Raw genomic sequence first — 20,344 nt, 5'->3', positions numbered from 1 at the left:
TCCACCTTGGAGCACACACTAAATCTCCATCCAACACACTCCCTTAAGGAAGTCCTTGTGAAATAAACAGTTCAGACTAGCCTTCCGCTACTTTTGAAGGAAATCAGATCAGCCAGCTATGACAGGGCAAATATTTTTGATGCATTATGCATTGTAGTATTTCAGAAAGTAACACCCTTAAAGGAGAAATAGGTCACAAGATGCAGAGATTTTATTGGAAAGAAGTATGGACATATTTGGTGCCTAGAAATCTGGGTTCCCATGCAGGGAGTGAATCTGGGGAACAGCAGGACGAAATTGGTTTCAGTGGGCCTGAAGGCAGGAAAAGCTCAGAAATGAACAATGAATATATGCTAGAATGTTTATTTCTAAAGCCTTGATGAAAAATTTGTTTAATATATTTCTATTTATGAATGTGTGTATATATATATATGCACACATATGTGTATGTATGTATATCTAAACATATGAGTGTTATGTATATGTACATACACACATGCACAGGATACTTAATCCATGAATTATATTTGCTATTATGCAAATTTCTGTTCTTGAGCACAATAAAGGGCAATGGTATTCATACTTTTGAGATGACTCCCAATGATCTCTGCTTCCTGTCATTTATGAGTGTGAGGTCGATTTCCCTTGAGGATAGGCTGGAATTACTGACATGCTTCTAACCAACAACATACAGCCAGTTTAACGGGATGTCACGTCTGTGATTATGTTACAAAAGTTTGTGACTTCCCCCTTATTGGCAAACTCTCTGTATCGCTTTCTCTGCTTGCATGCTTCTATGAAGCAAGCTGCCATGTTGGAAAGGTTCATGTGGAAAGGAACTGAGAACTGCCAGTGGCCAAGTTGCAGAAAGAAAGTGAATCCTATCAATGCCATGTGCTCTTGGAAGACAGTCTATCCCCAGTGGACTCTGGAGGTGCTGACAGCCCCAGCAGACACCTTCAATGCAGTCTTTGAAAGACCCTGCAGCACAGAATGCAGCTAAGCCATGCTCAGATTCCAGACGCACAGAAACTGTGAAGGAATGAATGTGTGTGAGGTTCTAAGCTACAGTTTTGAGGTAGTCTGTTACAGGGCAATAGATTACCAGCATAAGGGCCAAGTGTTAAAATATATCCTCTTTATTCAAACAAGGAAAACGGTAAAGTTTCCCTCAATATTGACTCTGACTAGCAAGAGTCTCCTAAACACATGGTTAATTTTCTCTCATATGTTTTTATGTGTATTCTATTGTAATTTATTTACATTTCTTCATCCTATTTCCCTGTTGCTTTGTTTCTCCTTTAATTATAAAGCTTAGTTGTGAACCTACCATCTTCTTTATAATCAGCGAGGAACTTCTTGCCAATGCAGGTCTTATATCGAGGACTAGGTCTCTTTGATATATTCAATGTACATTCTTTATATTTGAGACATGTATGGATGTATTAGTTGTTTCTCACTGACATGACTGTAAACTACATGAGAGCATGAAGGATATCTAATCACACAGTGTAAAGATCTATGACCCAAACAGAATTGCTTGTACTTCATAGATCTTCAATGCATATTTGGAATTAATTTTGCAGATATAGTACAAGTATTCCATAGCTCTGCCATGCATACTTGGGATTAATTTTGCAAATATAGTACAAGATATTTCATAGGAAGTTCATAGGACTCTTGAAAATAAGTCACAAAAGGAGAAATTAGTGAATGTCCTCACTTACTACACAAATTTGAAGTAAGTTATACAAAAACATACTTTCTCTTTATATATTTTTCAGTAGAATAGAAGCCAAAGATGCTAACCACTGGACCCACATAAGGTATCAAAACAAAATAATTCAAAGGGAAGTTACACTTTTACATCACAGGGCTATCTACAAATATAGTGCTCATTATGCAATAAAATAATAGACCTTAATAAGCAAATACAAACTATGGCATTTTATTTAATTCTAAAAATTTAGAGTTAACTTATCTCTTATGAAGGATAAACAAAACAGTTTTTAGAGATGTTGAAAACTCATTTACTTGTATTTAGCACAGAAAATGTGGAAGAAAGTTACACACTTATTTTAAACAATTATAATTCCCCAATATTGAAAACAACAGCTGTGGAAGAAAGTAATTAACATGATTTACTATATAATCATTCTATCATTATATGCTATTTAGAAATACAGTAACAAAACTGAGTGGCTTTCTTGCTTGTGCTCATAAAAGACAAAACAAAACAAAAAACCCTGTTTTCTCAGTCTTCTCATGCATCAACTGTGCTTTAAAACAGTTTTGTTCATTTATGAGAGAACATTTTATGATATGTTTCCTTGTATTTTGGAACTCATTACCCATTGCCAGGTACAGCTGTTTAGTATGTTTGCCTAGCCCCACCTACCCTGTGACAAAGAGATCTAGTGCACATCTTCCTGGAGTGATAATGCATTTGACTATGTGCCACAGAAAAGATGAGGATGAGTTTGAAAAGATAACCAAGTCTTCTACTTGCCTATTTCTGACTATGCTTTTAGGTGTTTTGCAAAGAATGAAAATACCAGGTGAATTAGTCCAATTACCCCCCTAGAGAAAGGGACAAAGAAAAGGAGTTTTCTCCCTTCACTTTACCATCCTTATTACTATCCAATTTTCTCAAACTTATTCCTCCCACTGCCTTTTGTGGTGGAAGTATGATGCAGCCAAAAGACTTAAAAACAGGCAAATATCCGAAACATTTTCCTACATAGAGTAAAATGTTTCTTAGTGCTGTATCTCTAAAAATAACTAAATGTTAGCTATCTATAGCTTAAAACTATTAGTAAGTCAGCATATCATCTATTTGATCTATGTTTATTTTCCTTTGTTTCCTTTTGAGGCTAATGATGATTTTTGAGAGTGTAAAGACTCATACTTTGTATGTTTCCAGAACCAGAAAACTAAGATCCTGTCATTCAATGAAATACTATATGTTAGAAAGAGTATGTGTAGAGGTGTAAACAAGGTATTACTTCAAATTTCTAAGTGGTTAAATGTCTGTAAGAGGTACAATATACTGTCACTAGACTGTGCTGAGTGTTGTGCATAGAGGTGAGTTTTAAAGAAGAACCCATCACTTTTTAATTATGGCATCAACACTCCACTATCTGTTAGCAAGCAGTAGGACTAAAAAAGATAAGACCAAGAAGAGTGAATGCAGACTTTCTGAGTAACTACAGCCCAGAATTAAGGTAACAGAGGATTTTATAACACAGTCTATTTGGGATATTTCCAGTGGAGTCACTATAGGCCCAAGTTCATTCTTGAACTCCAGGGATGACAGTCATTGGGGTCTGTCCAGTGATGATAGCATATTTTCTCATCATGGCCATCTAAAACCACAGCCAACTACATCTGTCCTAATTTCTGTTAAAGAACACAATCAGGGGTCATTGTGAACTCAATTTCCATAAACTCCCCTTGCCTTGGGAATAAGAGGAGGCATTAAAGAAAAAGGTAAGGATGACAAAGAGTTCAAGAATTCAGAAAAACAAATGTCTCTCAACCTGAAGGGTATTTTGCTATTTTGACCAAAAAAAAAAAAAAAAAAAAAAAGGAAGAAAAGAAAAGAAAACTCCTTCAGAGGAAAAAGATGCAACTTTCTTTAAAGGCACTTAACTTGCCTTATTAGATTTCATGTTTAGGCCCACACATTTTTAATCAAACGAGGGTTTGTCTGGGAGGCTCACACAGCTTTGGGAAGACCAGTGCTACCTAAGGCTCCCAGAGAACTATCCTTGGTGCTGACTTCACATGCTTTCTGCCAACACTTCCCTTGCTAAGATTTTGATGCTAATCTTTTCATAGACAAAGTCCCCCTCACTCCAGTCCAGGGTGCTCTTTTGAGATACACTGCTCATCTGACAAATAGTTAACCAAACAAGGATCTATCCAGACCTCTATCAACCCTGTCTCTTCTGCCCTCCTCTATTCCTGCCTAATTCATTAGGTAGCTACCATAAGAGTTCACTCCAGTCAGCACGACAGGTAGCTGTGAATTGTGCTATTGAATGGGGGTAAGAGACACACTGCCTTGGACCTAAATGCACTTAGGAGTGCAAGACATTCAGGAACAGTGAAGGCAGCTCTCCTCTCAAGAGACAATAAGCCCCTATGTCTATTTCTCCCTTGAGCTGGTAACCATGAAAATGACTTGTGACATCAAAACTACCCCAAGCATTGAGACATGATGGTTCTACTCACATCAGTTCACACACATCACCCAGTATATAATACCCACAAACCACACTGCAAACACCCTTGAGTTTCTATTTCACTCACTGCAACTCCTAAAAGATTATAGATTATAAGGCACTAAACACAACAATTTACTGGCACTTATATTCTAGACATGGTTGTAAGTGCTTTGTATGTGTTAACTCATACCATTTTCAAGATAATAATCTCTATGAGTAGCTATTATCATTATCACTCACTCACCTACCCCTCTTAACTTAGATGAAGCAAATGAGAGAGACAAGTTACACGACTATCTCAAGGTCACACAGACTGTAAGTGGTACAGTGGAATATGCAATGAGACAGTTTGGCTCTAGTATCCGGTATCCAACCTGCTTCATGTCCCTGCCAGCTATATAGGGAACTTGTACAGGGAGGGGACTCTTATCTTAAAAGGAGGGCTGGACTAAAACACTTTGAATTCTTCCAGGCTGAAATTTTTGTGGTTCTAAGAACAGTTTTGCTTTTGTTTTTGCTTAAATAAATGGTCTTTCCCAAAAATGTATATTATATGTTAAAGTACAATTTATAAACATAATAATTATAATTTGTTTAAAAAATACTCTATTTATTTGTTGCTTAATTGCTTAGTTATTCAAAATTTTCAGTTCTATATTTGCTTATAAAATACTATATGCATTGTATTACACTGAGTCTGTACTTGTATTTTAAATTTATTGATCTTAGGATAAAATTCATAGAGGGAATTATTTGACATTCCTCAGAATATATTTTCTCATGGACTCAGAAAATTTAATAATATAAATTACTATAATTACTAATATTTCTATTCCTATAAGAACAAAAACAAAATATCTCAATAAGTTTTTTTTTTTGTTTGTTTGTTTGTTTTTTTGCCAGATAACTATTAACTACCTATTAAATCAAACAAACTAAAAAAATCTTCTGGTAACTTTTTTTCCTAAAATGGGCCACATACTTTTAAGTTTCATTGGTATGATCTGAACATAATTTAACCTTTCCACGGCCATTTAGGACAGTCATTATAACTATCAATTGCTGAGTATATATAATTTTCCTATCCTTTTTCTAATTTGTTATTTGTCTGACACTGTTAACACCATACTTGCTTCTAACAGTTATTTATATATATACAAGATCTCCCTTACTGGATTTCTATGAACTTAGAAACTTTATAACCCAGCTGATTAACAATGTGTCTAAAATAGAAGCAAACTAATTATGAGTGAGAAGTGAAGTTCTCTCCAAAAAAAACAGAGCAAGTGCATTTAGTATACAAATCACAAACCATTTGTTTTCACTTCCACAAAACATTTTGAGTCGTTTTTTTTTTTTTTATATTCCTAGCTGTGTCCTAGGAAGCTGAACTCATCCCACCACTGAATTTCATACACATTTAATAGCCTTATCAGTAGCTGTAGCATTAACTATAGTAATGACATGGATGTGTATTTTTACATCAGCTGTGGTGCTAAGATTGTCACATGCATTATGACATTTTCATTTTCCACAACTTTCTGAAGTGGGCATTATTGTCCATATTTGAATACTATCATATAAAGGTTACAGAGGTAAAGTAAGTTGACTCAGACAGTTAGAATGTGGTGGGGAAAGAATTCAAACCCAGGTCTGTATGACCAAGAGTAACACTAATCATTATCCTAATTGTGTGGAGAGAAGGAAGAAGTTTATTCAGGGAAGAATTTATCACTGGATAGAAACATAACTGTGGATCCAATTCAGCTTTTATAGGCTGTCTTAGTTATGTCTAGTTATGTCCAAAATACCACAGGGTAACTTATAAACAACAAACATTTATTTCTCAGAGTTATGGAGGCTGGAAAGAGCAATATCAAGGTGTCAACAGATATGGAGTCTAGTGAGGACTGTCTTCCTTGTTCACAGATGGCCATCTTTCCCCTGTGTACTATATGGCAGAAGGAGGCAAGGAGCTCTCTAGGCCCTTTTCTATGACAGCACCAATGCCATTCTCAAGGGCTCACTGCTCATGACCTAGTTACACCCCAAAGGCCCCACCTCCAAACACCATCACAGTAGAGATTTGGTTTCAACACTTAATTTTGGGATAACACAAACAGAAAAGGGCCTTCAAAAATGGTCCATATCTAAAAGTAGAAATGCTACCTGGTGTAGTATGAGCTAACACTAAGAAGGCTGAATCAGTCAATATTTACTGAGTATCTACCTTGCGGATTTCAATAATAAATAGCTTCTCAGGGCCTTGAAATGAGTGGTGCCTGCCCCATCTAAGGGTGCAGGCTAACAATTGCCCTCAGGACATATCAGGCTTCTCAACGGGAAGCAGAAAGAGACAATGGGGCAATGGGCACAGCCGGAAAATGCTCACTGAATGTCCATTCCTGTTTGTTCTCCTCCTTCAAATAAGCCATAATCGACTTTGGAAACCTACTGGACAAAAAAGAAATGTTAGCAAGGATTTTTCTGGTTATATAGCTAACCCCATTAGAAAACAAAATATCCCTGAGGGTCTGGTGAGATTGGCTGCCCAAATCAAGAAAATCCTCTTAGTTATGTACGCAGCTGTCAATGCAAACAGGTACTTTGCAGAAGCTGTTAGCCAAATCCCCCTCCTGCACAGAAACAGTGTTTCAGAAATGCGTTCTGTGGTATACACAGAGAAATGTGCTCTGTGGTACAGATTAGGTTTCAGTGAAGAAGATAAGAACTTATCACTGACAAATTTTCTCATCAAATCACATAATCAGAGCATTGATTTTAAGACAGGAATGACCTTGGAGGTTATAGTGGGATGGCTAATAATGGAACAGTAGTGGTAGTGCCTATTCCTGGGATGATGGATGAGCAGCCAGACACCAGATTCCCCAACCAGGGTCTCATATTCAGTGTCATTAGGGGCCAGGCAGGCAAAGCAAATCAAGGGGCTGGCCAGGGGAGCAATCCAGCCTCACTTCTATCTGATCAGGCCTGCTATACAGAGTTGATCCTGTGTCAAGAGATCATGCAATTCTCAAGAGAAGATAGAAATCCAGATTATATAGCTATCTACATATTTTAAAATCAGAGAGGGGACCAACACCCTCCCCCTCCCAGGCTGCCAGTATCATCTCTGACCCAGAGGACAGGCAGGTAACTCAAGATAAGTACAGGATATTCTGACTGGCAAGTTGGATGAAGCCTGGTTAACATGTGGAAATTTTGATAAGACAGAAAAATTAAGCTATTAAAACAGTTATTTTTTATTATAAAATCATAAGTGCAGCAGGTACTCAGGCATAAGGTAAGCCTTAGGGATAGAAGAGGAGTCAAGGATATCAGTACACATAATTTTTGCTAAACACACACACACACACACACACACACACACACACACACACACCCCTACCTGTGAAAGACCCCAAATTGTGCTTTTACATTTTGATGTGGCCATTTGGATGTCACAGGATCACAAGTGCAGCTTCCTATTATCCCTTTCAATAAAGATACCACATCCGATACCCTGTGGGAGTGGACAACATGTCTCTACAGTCAGTGCCAGGGCCAACTCTAGTTCAGTGGGTGGCACTTTTCAGAGAATGGTAAGGGGTGTTGGTCAATGTCTTGGCCAGTGGGAAAGTGGACAAATCAGATAATATTAGTTTCTGGTGGTCATTTTTTACCATAAACTAAGTAGCTTAAAACAACAAAAATTTGGGTCACGTGGGTGGCACAGTTGGTTGAGCATCCAACTTCAGCTAAGGTCATGATCTCACGGTTTGTGAGTTCGAGCCCCGTGTCGGGCTCTGTGCTGACACCTCGGAGCTTGAAGCCTGCTTTGGCTTCAAGCCCTCCCTCTCTCTCTCTGCCCCTCCCCTGTCCATGTGCTCTCTCTCTCTCTCTGTATATATGTGTGTGTGTGTGTGTGTGTGTGTGTGTGTGTGTGTGTGTGTGTGTATCAAAAACAAATAAATAAACATTAAAAAAAAAAACACCCAGAAATTTAACTGTTCACAGTGGTGGAGGCCGTAAGTCCAAAATCAAAGTGTCAGCAGAGCATGGTCCCTTGGCTCTGGGAAGGAATCTGTTCTTTACCTCCTCCAGTTTCCAGTGACCATCAACATTCCTTGGCTGTGACCACAGCTCTCTCTGTTCTATCCTCACAATGTCTTCTCTCTCTTCACTTCTGTGCATTTTTCTTACAAGGATACCCATGATTACATTAAGGGCCCACATAGATAATTCAGGATAAGCTCTTTCTCTTAAGATGCTTGACTTAATCCTGTATTTTGCCATATAAAGTAATATTCACTCTTTTGCCAAATAAAGTGTGAGTTAAGAGAAAGTATATATTAGTCTCTGACCCTAGCTCCTGTCATGGAGCTCCTAAAATCCTTATAAATTTCTAAGCAATAACAGCACTAGGAATGTCTTTTGTTCTGCTGAGGCAACTATAAATTGGCTCCTGGATTAGGACTGGTTACCAGAAAGACTAAACCATGATTAGAAGCTTGCAATTTTCAACCCCACACTCCATTTTCCAGAGAGGGGAAAGAGGCTAGAAATAGTTAATAATTGATTGTGCCTACATGAAGAGGTCTCTATAAAATCCCTGTAGTAAGGGGTTCAGAAAACTTCCAGGTGGGTAAACACATTCAGAGTTTGCACCCCAACTCCATGGGGATGGAAACATTTGCACTTGGGATTAACCCAGACCTTGTCCTATGTATCTCTTCACTTGGCTGTTCATCTGTATCCTTTATCATATCCTTTAATACACTGGCAAACATAAGTAAGTGTTTTGCTGAGTTCTGTGGGTCACTCTAGCAAATAAATCAAACCTGAGGAAAGGTCATAGGAACCTCCAACGTGTAGCCAAATTGGACAGAAATTGTGGGTAACCTGGAGACTTTCTTCTTATAAATGCATCTGAAGTAGAGTGGCAGCAATCTTATGGAACTGAGCCCTTAACCTATGGGAACTGACGCTATCTCCAGGTAGAGAGTGTTGAAATTGAGTTGGATTATAGGACACTCTACTGGTATTACAGGGAGTGGCTTGGTGTGGGGAAAATCTCGACACATTTGGTTATCAGAAGTGTCAGAAGTGAAATGTTTTGTGTGAGTAATAAAGGAGGAATACAGGGAAGAAACACAGAGTAGGGGAGTTATTTCCTAGAAAGGAAAATAAAAAAAAATATTATTTTTTCTTCACATAAAGTGATATTTACAGGTTCTGGGGCTAGGGCATATGGATGTTTTTTAGGGAACCACCAATCATTCCACTATAGTGGCTAATTGAGGCAGGCAGCAGAGACCATTAAAGGTCTCCAGAAATTTAGAGCACTTCATAAGATCTCAATTCTGGGAAACTTGAGGGGGCTTACAGGATTTCAATAAATGAATTCAAGTAGATGAGATCAACAAGTGGTCACTGTGACAAGGAAACCCACATGACAGGATCTCCTCTGACAGGAGGAGAAGGTGTGGGCAGCTGATGGCTTAGGAGTCCTATCCATGGCCTATTTCCATTCCCAAAGGTAAGAGAAGTCCCAGGACAACAGATAAGACTCAGTGTGACTATTGGTTTTTAGGCATCTTGGAAAGGTTCCGGATTAGCTGACCTGTCAGTTGGCAGATGAACAAATGCCTCTGAAACTGATACTGCTGAGAAACACATTCAATGACGTAACATACACCTCGCAAGCTCCCCTTTGCATAGACTATCGGGGGCCGAAATGCTATAGAGCAAGTTGAGTTCTTCCAACTTACCTTAGCTATTTAACTTTAAAAACAATTTTAATGTTTATTTATTTTTTAGAGACAGAGCATGAGCGGGGGGGGGGGGGGGGGGGGGGAGGGGCAGAGAGAGAAGGAGACGCAGAATCCAAAGCAGGCTCCAGGCTCCGAGCTATCAGCACAGAGCCTGACTCAGGGCCCGAACCCACAGACCACGAGTTCATGGCCTGAGCCGAAGTCGGACGTTTAACCGACTGAGCCACCCAGGCGCCCCGCTATTTAATAAAGGAATATTTAAGTGATTTTCCAGTCATCATCAATACAGACACAAGGTTCTATTTTTCTTAGTACCAGAACCCCTGATCTTGAACTTAAGAAAATAGTCCAACTACCTTAAGATTGCTCATAACTAAATTCTACTACAATTCTGCATATGCCATTGTATGGCAAGGGTTAGCCCTGACCTAGGAGTTCAGATACCATGAGATTAGGAACACATCATTCCATCACCTATATATAAACACACTAAACTTTTGAGCTGCCCCTGCAGGGCCAGGTCTGGACAATGGAGTGCTGAGCCCAGAGTCAGGCAAAATTTTCAGAGGTTGCTAATGACATGTTCCTTAGTATCAGGCAGCCACCAGTGAGCTCTAAACCCTGGTACTATCAGCTAGAAAGTTCACAGAACCAGGAGAAAGTTCAGTGTACACACTCCTCAGAGAGAGGGGTCAGGATAAAAAACTGTTTCATGGACAGCTTTGTTTTGATTTTTTACAGAAACATTTTTTTTTCAACTCTTTAATGATTTCTAGACAAATTACTCAACATTTACTGAGTATAAATTTTAAACAATTGAATATGTCAGTAAAATTCTAAGTGGAAATAAAAAAGAAGCCACTCCATCTGTGAAACTGTGTCTTAAGAGATACAGGGAAATAAATATAATTCTACTACTTTTCTGAACAATTTAAATGATTTTAGACCATAGTGTTAAAACTCAGCAGACACAAATTGGGGTAGGTCATTGTCAAAATGCAGATACCAGGAATTCAACTCCAGAGTTTCTGAATCTGATTCAACAAGCACCCCCCAAGTAATTCTATTATAGGTGGTCCAGGAACCACATTTTGAAAAATACTTTCCTAAGGTAAATGGGTGCTAAAAAATTAACAGGAATTATTTGAGAAACATCTATTCATAATAAGACCATAACTGATATCAGTGTACCATAAACTGAAGTTGTTAATCAAACATGTCAGCTCAGGGATTTCAAACAACATATTTTTAATTTATTTTAAACATATCCTTTTTTATAATTTTTTAAATGTTTATTTATTTTTGAGAGAGGGAGAGAGGGAGAAAGAGTGGAGGGACAGAGAGAGAGGGAGACACAGAACTGGAAGTGGGCTCCAGGCTGTCAGCACAGAGCCCAACATGGGGCTTGAACTCATGAACTGTGAGATCATGACCTGAGCTGAAGTCAGAAGCTTAACCAACTGAGCCCCCAGGTACCCCTATCATAAACATATCCTTAATCTGGCAGATCCTTGATTTGGTTTTACTCCTTCCAAAGACTGCTTTTAAATCCTATATCCCTTTTACTCAGGGAGATTAACATCTTAAACATTTACAAAGGAAAAAAAATATTTAAACCTTTTTACTCATTGAAAAGCACATCTAGCTTATCTTAATTAATAGAAATGATAATTAATGAAAATGTGCTACAATGGTCTTCAACCCTCAACTTTTGTCTAATAAAAATTATCTGGTAAGGAACAGCCTATACACTTTACTGATCCTCTTCCAGTTGGTTCTTGTGTGCTGGTATTCCCCAATATTTCTCACATTCTGCACTATGATACATTTATCTATGAATGTCATCCACCCCATTAAACTACATCCTGTGGAATTAGGGTGATGGCACTCTCCATCCTTGTATATGGCCTCAAACACTGCCTTGAACAAGACTGGTATAAATAAAAGTTTATTAAGTTGTGAAATGGAATATGTTCTTTTTAATTATATACTCCATTTTATGTGCATATACGTGTATTTTTAAAAAAATCTATGTAAGTCTACCAATTTGTTTCCGGAAAGAAATTGTTTTCTAAAGAAGGAAAAATAAAAATGTATACAGGATACTGTCAAATTTTGAAAGAATCTCAGGCATATAGATGTAATCAGACAGTGATGAGTTCCTTTACAAAAGAGAAATGACTAAGATCCATTTGAAGTGGGAGGGTTGTGAAAAGTTGGGCTGGTCTAACCTTTGAGACTCACGCTACATCGGTAACATTACTGGTTACACGTAATTTCTCTATTTCTACAGGCCATGCAAATTTAATTAAAAGATACTGAATTTTCTCCTAGATAATTTCTGAGCTATTCATTCAAATTTGGAGTAGATAAGAGGTTCAGAATGGCCTGAGTGCAATGACAAATGTTAACTTATGCAAGAGCAACATCCTAAGAATAGTGATGATTTTGTAAAATACCCAAAAGAGATTTGCATATTTCAGATTCTTGAGTGGGGTACAAATGTCCATACATATGTGAAAACTATGAAATTTGGAAAAGGAGATACTCTATCTCTCTCTGAACTGATCCGGAAATAAAGTAGGGGAAAGAAAAGGCAAACTGTGTAAGGAGTGCTGAGGGTTCAGCAAGACATCTTTTATACACACTTTTGCCTAGAACTGGAAAAAAACCAAGCCTCCCTGCTACAATAAATCGTAGAACAAGAATCACAAAGCCAATCACTGTAATGGAAATGATTGTCCATTGTGATAAAAACAAGGATGGACCATGGCAAATTCAGATACAATTCTGATGATAGTACTGATAGCAAGAATTTTGCAAATAGTGTTCATTTATTACATGAACTTTAGCAATATTCTATATCTTAATTTTCCCCCATCATCTATACCTATTCATTAGGCAAATCATTTAAATCATATGTTTATGCACTATTGATATGTAAATAGTTATGTGTATATAGCATTGAACTGGTCATTATTCTGAAGTCTATGAACAGAAGTTATCTTTTTTTTTTAAATAAAGTTTATTTATTTATTCTGAGCAAGGTAGAGAGAAAGCACAAGAAGAGGAGGGATAGAAAGAGGGAGGGAGAGAATCCCAAGCAGGCTCCACGATCTTAGCTCAGAGCCAGATGCAGGGCTCAAACTCAGGAACCATGAGATCACGACCTGAGCTGAAATCAAGAGTTAGCCACTTAATGGACTAAGCCACCCAGGTGCCCCTATCTTTTTTTTTCTTTTTTTATCTGAGTTGACATTTAACTCAGTTCCATTTGAAGAAAGGTTGTCTTGCTTCATCTGTTAAATGAACTCCTATAAAATTACATGACACAAAATATACACTTCAGGAAAGAACCTGAGCTTGTTCAAACATCTGACCAATGCAGTCAAGCACTAAACATAGACAAGTCCTTTGTCCTGTATTGATTAAAACTGCAAACACTGACTCTTCTAAATAGAATATTCTTAGTCTCATAAGTAAGAGAGAAATAAATAACACCCAATACATATTACTTACAAAGTAAAGGAATAAATCAGGTTTTTATCCGAAAGATTTTTTTCTAATAAAATTCTCATTTAACATTATTATTCTCTTTGCAGTTTAAATTCTATAAATGACAAAAAAAGCAAAGAATATCATATATTCCACTGATTTCCTCTGTTTTTATGATATGCTTGACAATTTCATCAAAAAATCATCTGATAATTAACTAGTCAGTTTTTAGAATTTGATTTAGTTTTTATTAGAAAAACAATCACACAATCTAAGTTTATAACAAGGCATCTTTCCAGGGATTTTCAAGTTTCTATATGAATTCAACAGCCCCAACACAATGAAATGGTAAGGTATAGAAAGCACCTACCACAATGTCTGGCAGAGTGAGCAGTTAGGAATTGTTTGGTGCTCACTAAATGGCTGCTGGTGTATAATGGCAAGTAAGTGGTTGAGGTGGGAGGAGGTGATATAGGCAAGTGGTATATTTCTTTCTTAGCCTCCATGTTAATGTTTAAGATGTTCTTCTAAACGGAAGATGAGCAGACAGTAAAATAATTCCTACAGGAATCCAAACAATTATTCAGTGAAACATAAAGTAAATATAATCATTACTTAAAATATATCTGATAGGTCACTGGACATGACTAACTTATGCTTCTTTTAAAATTGCTTTTCTATTAGCATACTAAATTTTTATTTATAATAGGAACAGTGTAACTACTCTGTAAACTAGTCTAGATGCATGTGCATGAGAGAGAACACATATGTATGTTTTTTTTTAATTTCTTATAACTAAGGATTAATGTTAAAGACTTGAATCTAACAGATTTATCCATGTAGGGACTTTCCATTGGCATTATTTAATCACAATTAAATAGATAAGTGAAAATCACCATTTCTTTAGGGTGGCCTGGTCTACCTAATTCTTGTAATGTACTTGTTCTTTTGTATGGGAAAAACACTAGAATTTATACAGACAAAATAATTCTAGAGGATCATCAAATATGTAAAAATTCCAAAGAAATGCTTCTGATAAGTTTAAGGGTTTTTTTTTTTCCAAAAAATAAAAAAAAATAAAAATACATTACGGTAAAATAAGACTCTAGTCATTTTATGTAGAAAAAGATAGGATTCAGTAAGCAGAGAGGGAAACATTAGAGCCTGAGGTGCCTGGATGGGGAAAAACATGTATTTTGAAACAATTCTGAGAGTGTCTGCCCACAGTACACCTCCTTAGGCATAAGGTTCCTCTTACGAATGTAACAGACCCCACCTACTCCCCCTCAGGTTTCCTCTCAGGAATTTGACAAAAGACCTAAGTATGGCCCTAGACCACTCCTCATACAATGAAAACAAGCCAATCAGGCATGGACAACCCAGCACCTAAAGCTATCAAGCCAATAATGGTAGAATCTGAGAAAGAACAAGGGGAAAGTGGAGGGGGAGGGCTGACCAGAACCTTATAAAACAAGGACCCTCGCCAAGAATCCTGGGGCATTCAGTTTCGAATGTCCGTTCTCTGTAAAGAGAGCTTTCTTACTATTCTTCCTAATTTTACATTCTAATAAACTTTTGCCTGCTGCTCATTTTGTGTCCACCTCTTCATTCTTTGAAGCAGCGAGACAATGAATCCTGGGTATTGTGGTAAAAATCCTGCAACAATTTGTATTAACTATTTTTGAATTATTTTCTATATTCTTGAAGCTGTGGCATAGGAGTCCTTGCTGACCAGAGAGACTGCTCTTAGTGGGGGGGGGGGGGGGGGCTACCTAATGCCTATAGAAAACAAACTGCTTTCCTTCAGATCACGCCTTTCACATGCAAACAAACCAATCCAGAAACCAAACTTCAAAACATCTCTTCTATCTGGTTCTTAGATTCCAGGAGGTAATGTATTTCTTCCATAATCACCCATGGCCAGGCAAAAGAAACCTAGAGCAAGTACCTACAGTGTAGCTCACTGAAATTATTCAAAATCAATTCTAAACCTGCTTACACTGATTTCCCTTTCCTAAGGAAATCATATTAAAGGCTCCTGCCTATGCTTTTGCTTTCTGACCAAGACTGGTGCGTCCCAAAGTGACCCTGGATGGAATGCTATGCCTCCCATTTCCAGGTAGATCTGTAAGTACAAAATGTTTTCTTCATGATACTTATTTCTGTTTCTGTGTGTCTTACCATACCTGATTACAACAAATGTCAGGTACATACTACAATACCATTAATTAGGTAATTGAAGATATCATTTGAGGAACACACCTGTCAGGAGAGGCACAACACTCCTTCCAACATCAAAGAAAGATGTTTGGGAATTTCAGTGGTAGGATCCAGGATCATGTTGTGGGCATCAGGACAAGTTGTGAGTGAGTGTGGGACTGGCTTCTATACTAACAGTATGGAAAGGCTGGCCTTCCAGTGGGTAGAGATTCTCATTTGAGGTCCACTGGGAGTAGACAGAGAATCCCAGAGAACTCTGATGATATTTCTATTTGAGGTTTAACATTTTATGTCACATATTAGCTTGTAGAGAAGAGTTAGAACAGTTTGCCATGGAACTAATTTAGGTTTTAGTAGAGAAATAGAACAGAAGAGATTAAAAACAAAAATAAAAACTGGAGTTTAATCAGTGCTGAATATTTATACTCCTGTTTACCCATCCCATAATCACACTTTGGCTGCTTTATGAGTAAATTATATATTGTCAAACTCTTCCTTAAATTTTCTAGCAATTACAAACTAAAGAATACAATTTAACAAAATAGGGTAATAAGTTTGCTCATTGCTTATAGAGTATCCTTGTTTCTAGGCCCTTTCTGCAGACAGAGCTAGGAAACATATATGTGAATGATAACACATGCATATACACACACCTATACTTATTTTTATACCTACCCATAAAAAGCTTGCTGAATTTTTTTTTTAATTTGGGATAGTGTTAATTTATAAATTAAGGAGAACCTTAAATATTATTTTAATTAACAGATTAATTTTTCCATTTGTTCAACTCTATTTTTATGTACTTATTAGGTGTTTTCATAATTATCTTCATGTAGAAAAAAATAAATGGAAAATAATAGTATAAACATGTACCAACCATAAAAAGTTAAGGATGGGATTAACAGACAATGAATTTAATATTAGGTTAACTCTACGACTGGAAGAAGGAGCATCAGATGAAGAAGTAATATATGACCATCACTGCATTGTAATATTCTATTTTTTAATCTGGGTACTGAGAAGTGTTTATTACATTATCCTTTATGAAATTTTGACACAAAATATTATTTAATTTTTAAAAATATATAAATGAAAAAAAAATTAAACATTTTCTTAAATAACTTTTCTTAAGACTTAAGTTCTTTTAAGAAGTTGTAAATTCTTAGAACAAGTGAATGCTTCAAAAGTAGAAACCCTCCAATAGAGCTTTAAATTTCATTAAAGACAGAAGGTACCTAGACTCTTAGAAATTGCTGGAAAACCATAGAGGGCAACTGGTAAAGTACTGCAAATCATTTACTTGATTTCAGAGAAAGCAAGAAACAAGTTCTGAAAATGGAAGTATCAGCATGATTTTTCTCCCAAAGGGAAATAACATGAAGGGTCAGGAGAATACGTGGCTCTTTTTGTTGGGGTTGATTTTACAAGCATCCCTCTACCCGCCTATCCTGTTGCTGGCTCCACCTCCACAATCCAAGTAAATTGGTAGGTTGACTCATCAAAATAACTCATGCCAAAAAAATATTTCTCAGTGATTTGCCCTTGTTCCCCTCTTTAACAACAGAGACCCACTTAAAGTGCAATAGTCTGCACTTGTCCTCAGTAAATTCAATTACATTTCTTTCTGGCTACTTCAGCTGGCCATGATGATTGTAAATTATACCCTGCCCCCATCTTCCTGGCTAATTTTCATCCCCACAATGTGAACTTGATGGGGATGCTTTGTTTTTTCCACTCCAAAGTTCTTTTAGCAAGGACCAAATTATAAACAGTGCTGTGTTATACACTTTTCAAAACCCTGTCTGTAGACAAAGTCTCAGCAACCCTCTGCACCTCACTTCTGGGATAACTAGTACCTGTTCATGCCCAAACCTCTGCTTTCTCATGAACTTCCAATATTCACTAAAACTGCCAAGATTGGTGATCGTCCTGAAAAACCTTCGTATGAAGTCCAATCTGTGTAGGTTTGAAAAATACAATAAAAAATATGCTGAATTATGAACTCCCAGAGTATTTTTTTCCTATGGATAACTGGAATGAGAAACTTTAAAAAATATTTGCTATCATTTTTCAAAATGATTATTTTAACTTTAAACATGTAAGAACTCATCTGCCCCCATCTTCCTTCAATTGCCTGGATGATTATGATGTAATTGCAGTTATAATTACAAAGGACTTCAATTCAATTTAATTTTAATTATTTAAAATTTGTAAACACTCCAGGAAAACCTCATTAAGCTGGCTGAACCAGCTCATTTGCAAAAGGGACCAAGGAGTCATCATTTACAATTATTCACATTACAACATCCATTCAACTCACACTAACCATTCTGATTAACTAGTAATCATACTCACTTGGGGTGAACAGCACTGGCAAAGCTTGTTATAGCTTTTAAAAAATGATTTGCAAAGCTGCATATATAAAGCAACCCCCACATTCAAAAACAGCCAGAACTTTGGCCTGTAAGCACACCGGAGGGTAAATAGAAAGATTCTCACAGAATACATGCATTTTAAAATATCTATGTGTAAAATTGATGTCTTGGAGTCCCTATCGATTCAGGTTTGTCTTTTTTTACTTTAAGATTACACGATCTGCACACCTTCCTCAGAGAAAGCACATCACTGTGATGTGAGGCTCACAGTCAATCAGGGGAGTGAGCCTAAGCCCTTGCATAAGCTGTGTTTAGAATTAAAGTGCCCTGCTGTAGGAGGGTAGGAGGGGGAGAGAGTGCTTGAGTACTAAGTGTAGGAAAACCCAGCTCAGTTGGAAGCCTAGATCTTTCAACCTCTCTGAGTCTCTCCTTAAAATAATCCAAATACGAGTAACTACTTCACAGAGTTTTGCGGAGGATTAAAGATGCCTGGCAAATAAATAGAAGATGTGCAATATGTATAGTTTATAACATTAAAAATGCAAAGCTAAGGGTTAGCGTTCTGTTACTTAGTTAACAGCTACTAACATTCTGGTGAATGATGTGTGTGAATATATTTTAACTAAAAAGGACTAAACTTTTCAGAAGCCATCATTGGTTAGCTTACTTATGAGAATTATAATAATTAGTGAATAAAGAATGTGGGTTATACAAAGCACACATGGATAATTTGCACAATAAAATGTTGTCCTAGAACACACATTTTCTAGACAATATGAGGATTCCTGAATAAAGATATTTATTAGGCAAATTAAAATCCCACCTGGTGATATAACACTCATATTGTCACATTTAACCAGATCTATTCTCATCTATTATTAAAATTTTGGCACTTCCTGCAGAGACTTGGCTAGAAATAGAATAATAACAATAATCACTCTTATTGCTCACTTTTACAAAGGGCTTTTAAATTTCTGAAATGATTTTAAGATCCACTGTTTGAGCTTGTCTCCACAACGATTTGTAGATTTTGAGCATGAGCAGATTTTACACAAGTGCACCAAACAATCAGTGGTCATGGCTGTTAAGTGGCAGAAAGATTGCCACTTTGGGATTGGGTATCATCTTTCTTGTGAATATTTCAGCCCTTTCCATAGTTACAAAATTAGGGCTCAATAGAGATGAGTTAATTGTGTGTAGCAGATTCAGTGGGCAAGAAGGAAGAAGACTTAAGAGAAAGGTTTTTTTGTTTGTTTTTGGTTTTTTTTTTTTTTCTCCCACTCACTGTATTTTCAGAGTATACAATGCAAAGCAGGCCTTTCAACTCTAAGATACACAAATATGCTATCAACAAATATTCTCACTTTATAAATGTTCAAAGTAGGTAATGGGCCAAGTCCTTTTAAGTACTGGTGCTATCTCTTGCACATTTTCTGAGTTGGCAAAGGAGCTCAGGCCCTCATACCCTTACTCCTGGATCTGTTACGTGGCTTTCCAGTGTACAGGTAAGAGAGGTAGGGGTGCTAAAGAACTTACACCCAGACCAGAAGAGAAAAGCAGTTGTTAGTATTTAATGAACCTCTCTCCATGTGGCTTCAGGCTACCAGGACACAGGCTCCCCCCACACCCTTAATCTTCTCCTCAGCTCTTCTACTGAAGAATTTGGCCTTCACGATGACAGGCTGTTTGGGGAGCTTTCCCTTTCCCAATACTTTGTAGTAGCCCGATCGCACCGCATCAGTGATAGGAGCAGCTCCAGTCTTGTTTTTGGCAGCATTTACCCGTGTCTGCTCACTGACCAAGGTCCACAGTTTATCAAGGCGAACAGTTGGGCAGAAGCTCTGGTTCCTTTTTAAGTGGTAATGCCTCATACCAACTTTTCCAAAGTAACCTGGATGATATTTGTCAAAGTTGATCCTGTGGTGATGCATGCCACCAGCATTACCCCGGCCTCCTGGGTGCTTCCGGTGCTTGCCAATGCGGCCGTGGCCATGGCTCACGTGGCCCCGAAGTTTCCGGGTCTTTCTCAGTCTGGATGGCATGTCGGCGGCCCAGAAGAAAGAGCTGTTTTTGGTTTTTTTTTAAAGAAAAACATAGTAATGGTAAGCTAGTTTGGGGAAAAGAGGGATGGTTTTATATGGGGGAGTTTAGGTGGGAAAAAAATAAATGTGTAACCTTTGCACCATTTGAACTCTGCATTGTGAAATATATATATATATATATATATATATATATATATATACGTATATAT

At 37.3% G+C, this 20,344-nt stretch overlaps 2 protein-coding genes across 8 annotated transcripts in view; both read right to left on the bottom strand.

Moving 5' to 3' along the window:
- NCKAP5 (NCK associated protein 5) overlaps positions 1–20,344 on the bottom strand; it is a 980,982-nt gene that overhangs the window by 339,377 nt on the left and 621,261 nt on the right. The gene's annotated exons all lie outside the window — the stretch shown is intronic.
- On the bottom strand, positions 19,645–20,165 carry LOC131503782 (large ribosomal subunit protein uL15-like). Its single transcript, XM_058715472.1, has one exon. It carries the CDS (start codon positions 20,133–20,135, stop codon positions 19,689–19,691), a length of 447 nt encoding a protein of 148 aa, XP_058571455.1. The 5' UTR covers positions 20,136–20,165; the 3' UTR covers positions 19,645–19,688.

The sequence above is a fragment of the Neofelis nebulosa genome, chromosome 2 (genome assembly GCF_028018385.1).
Source record: "Neofelis nebulosa isolate mNeoNeb1 chromosome 2, mNeoNeb1.pri, whole genome shotgun sequence".
Classification (NCBI taxonomy): domain Eukaryota; kingdom Metazoa; phylum Chordata; class Mammalia; order Carnivora; family Felidae; genus Neofelis; species Neofelis nebulosa.
Note: the sequence above shows the minus strand (reverse complement) of the source record. Positions and strands in the feature narration are given on the sequence as shown.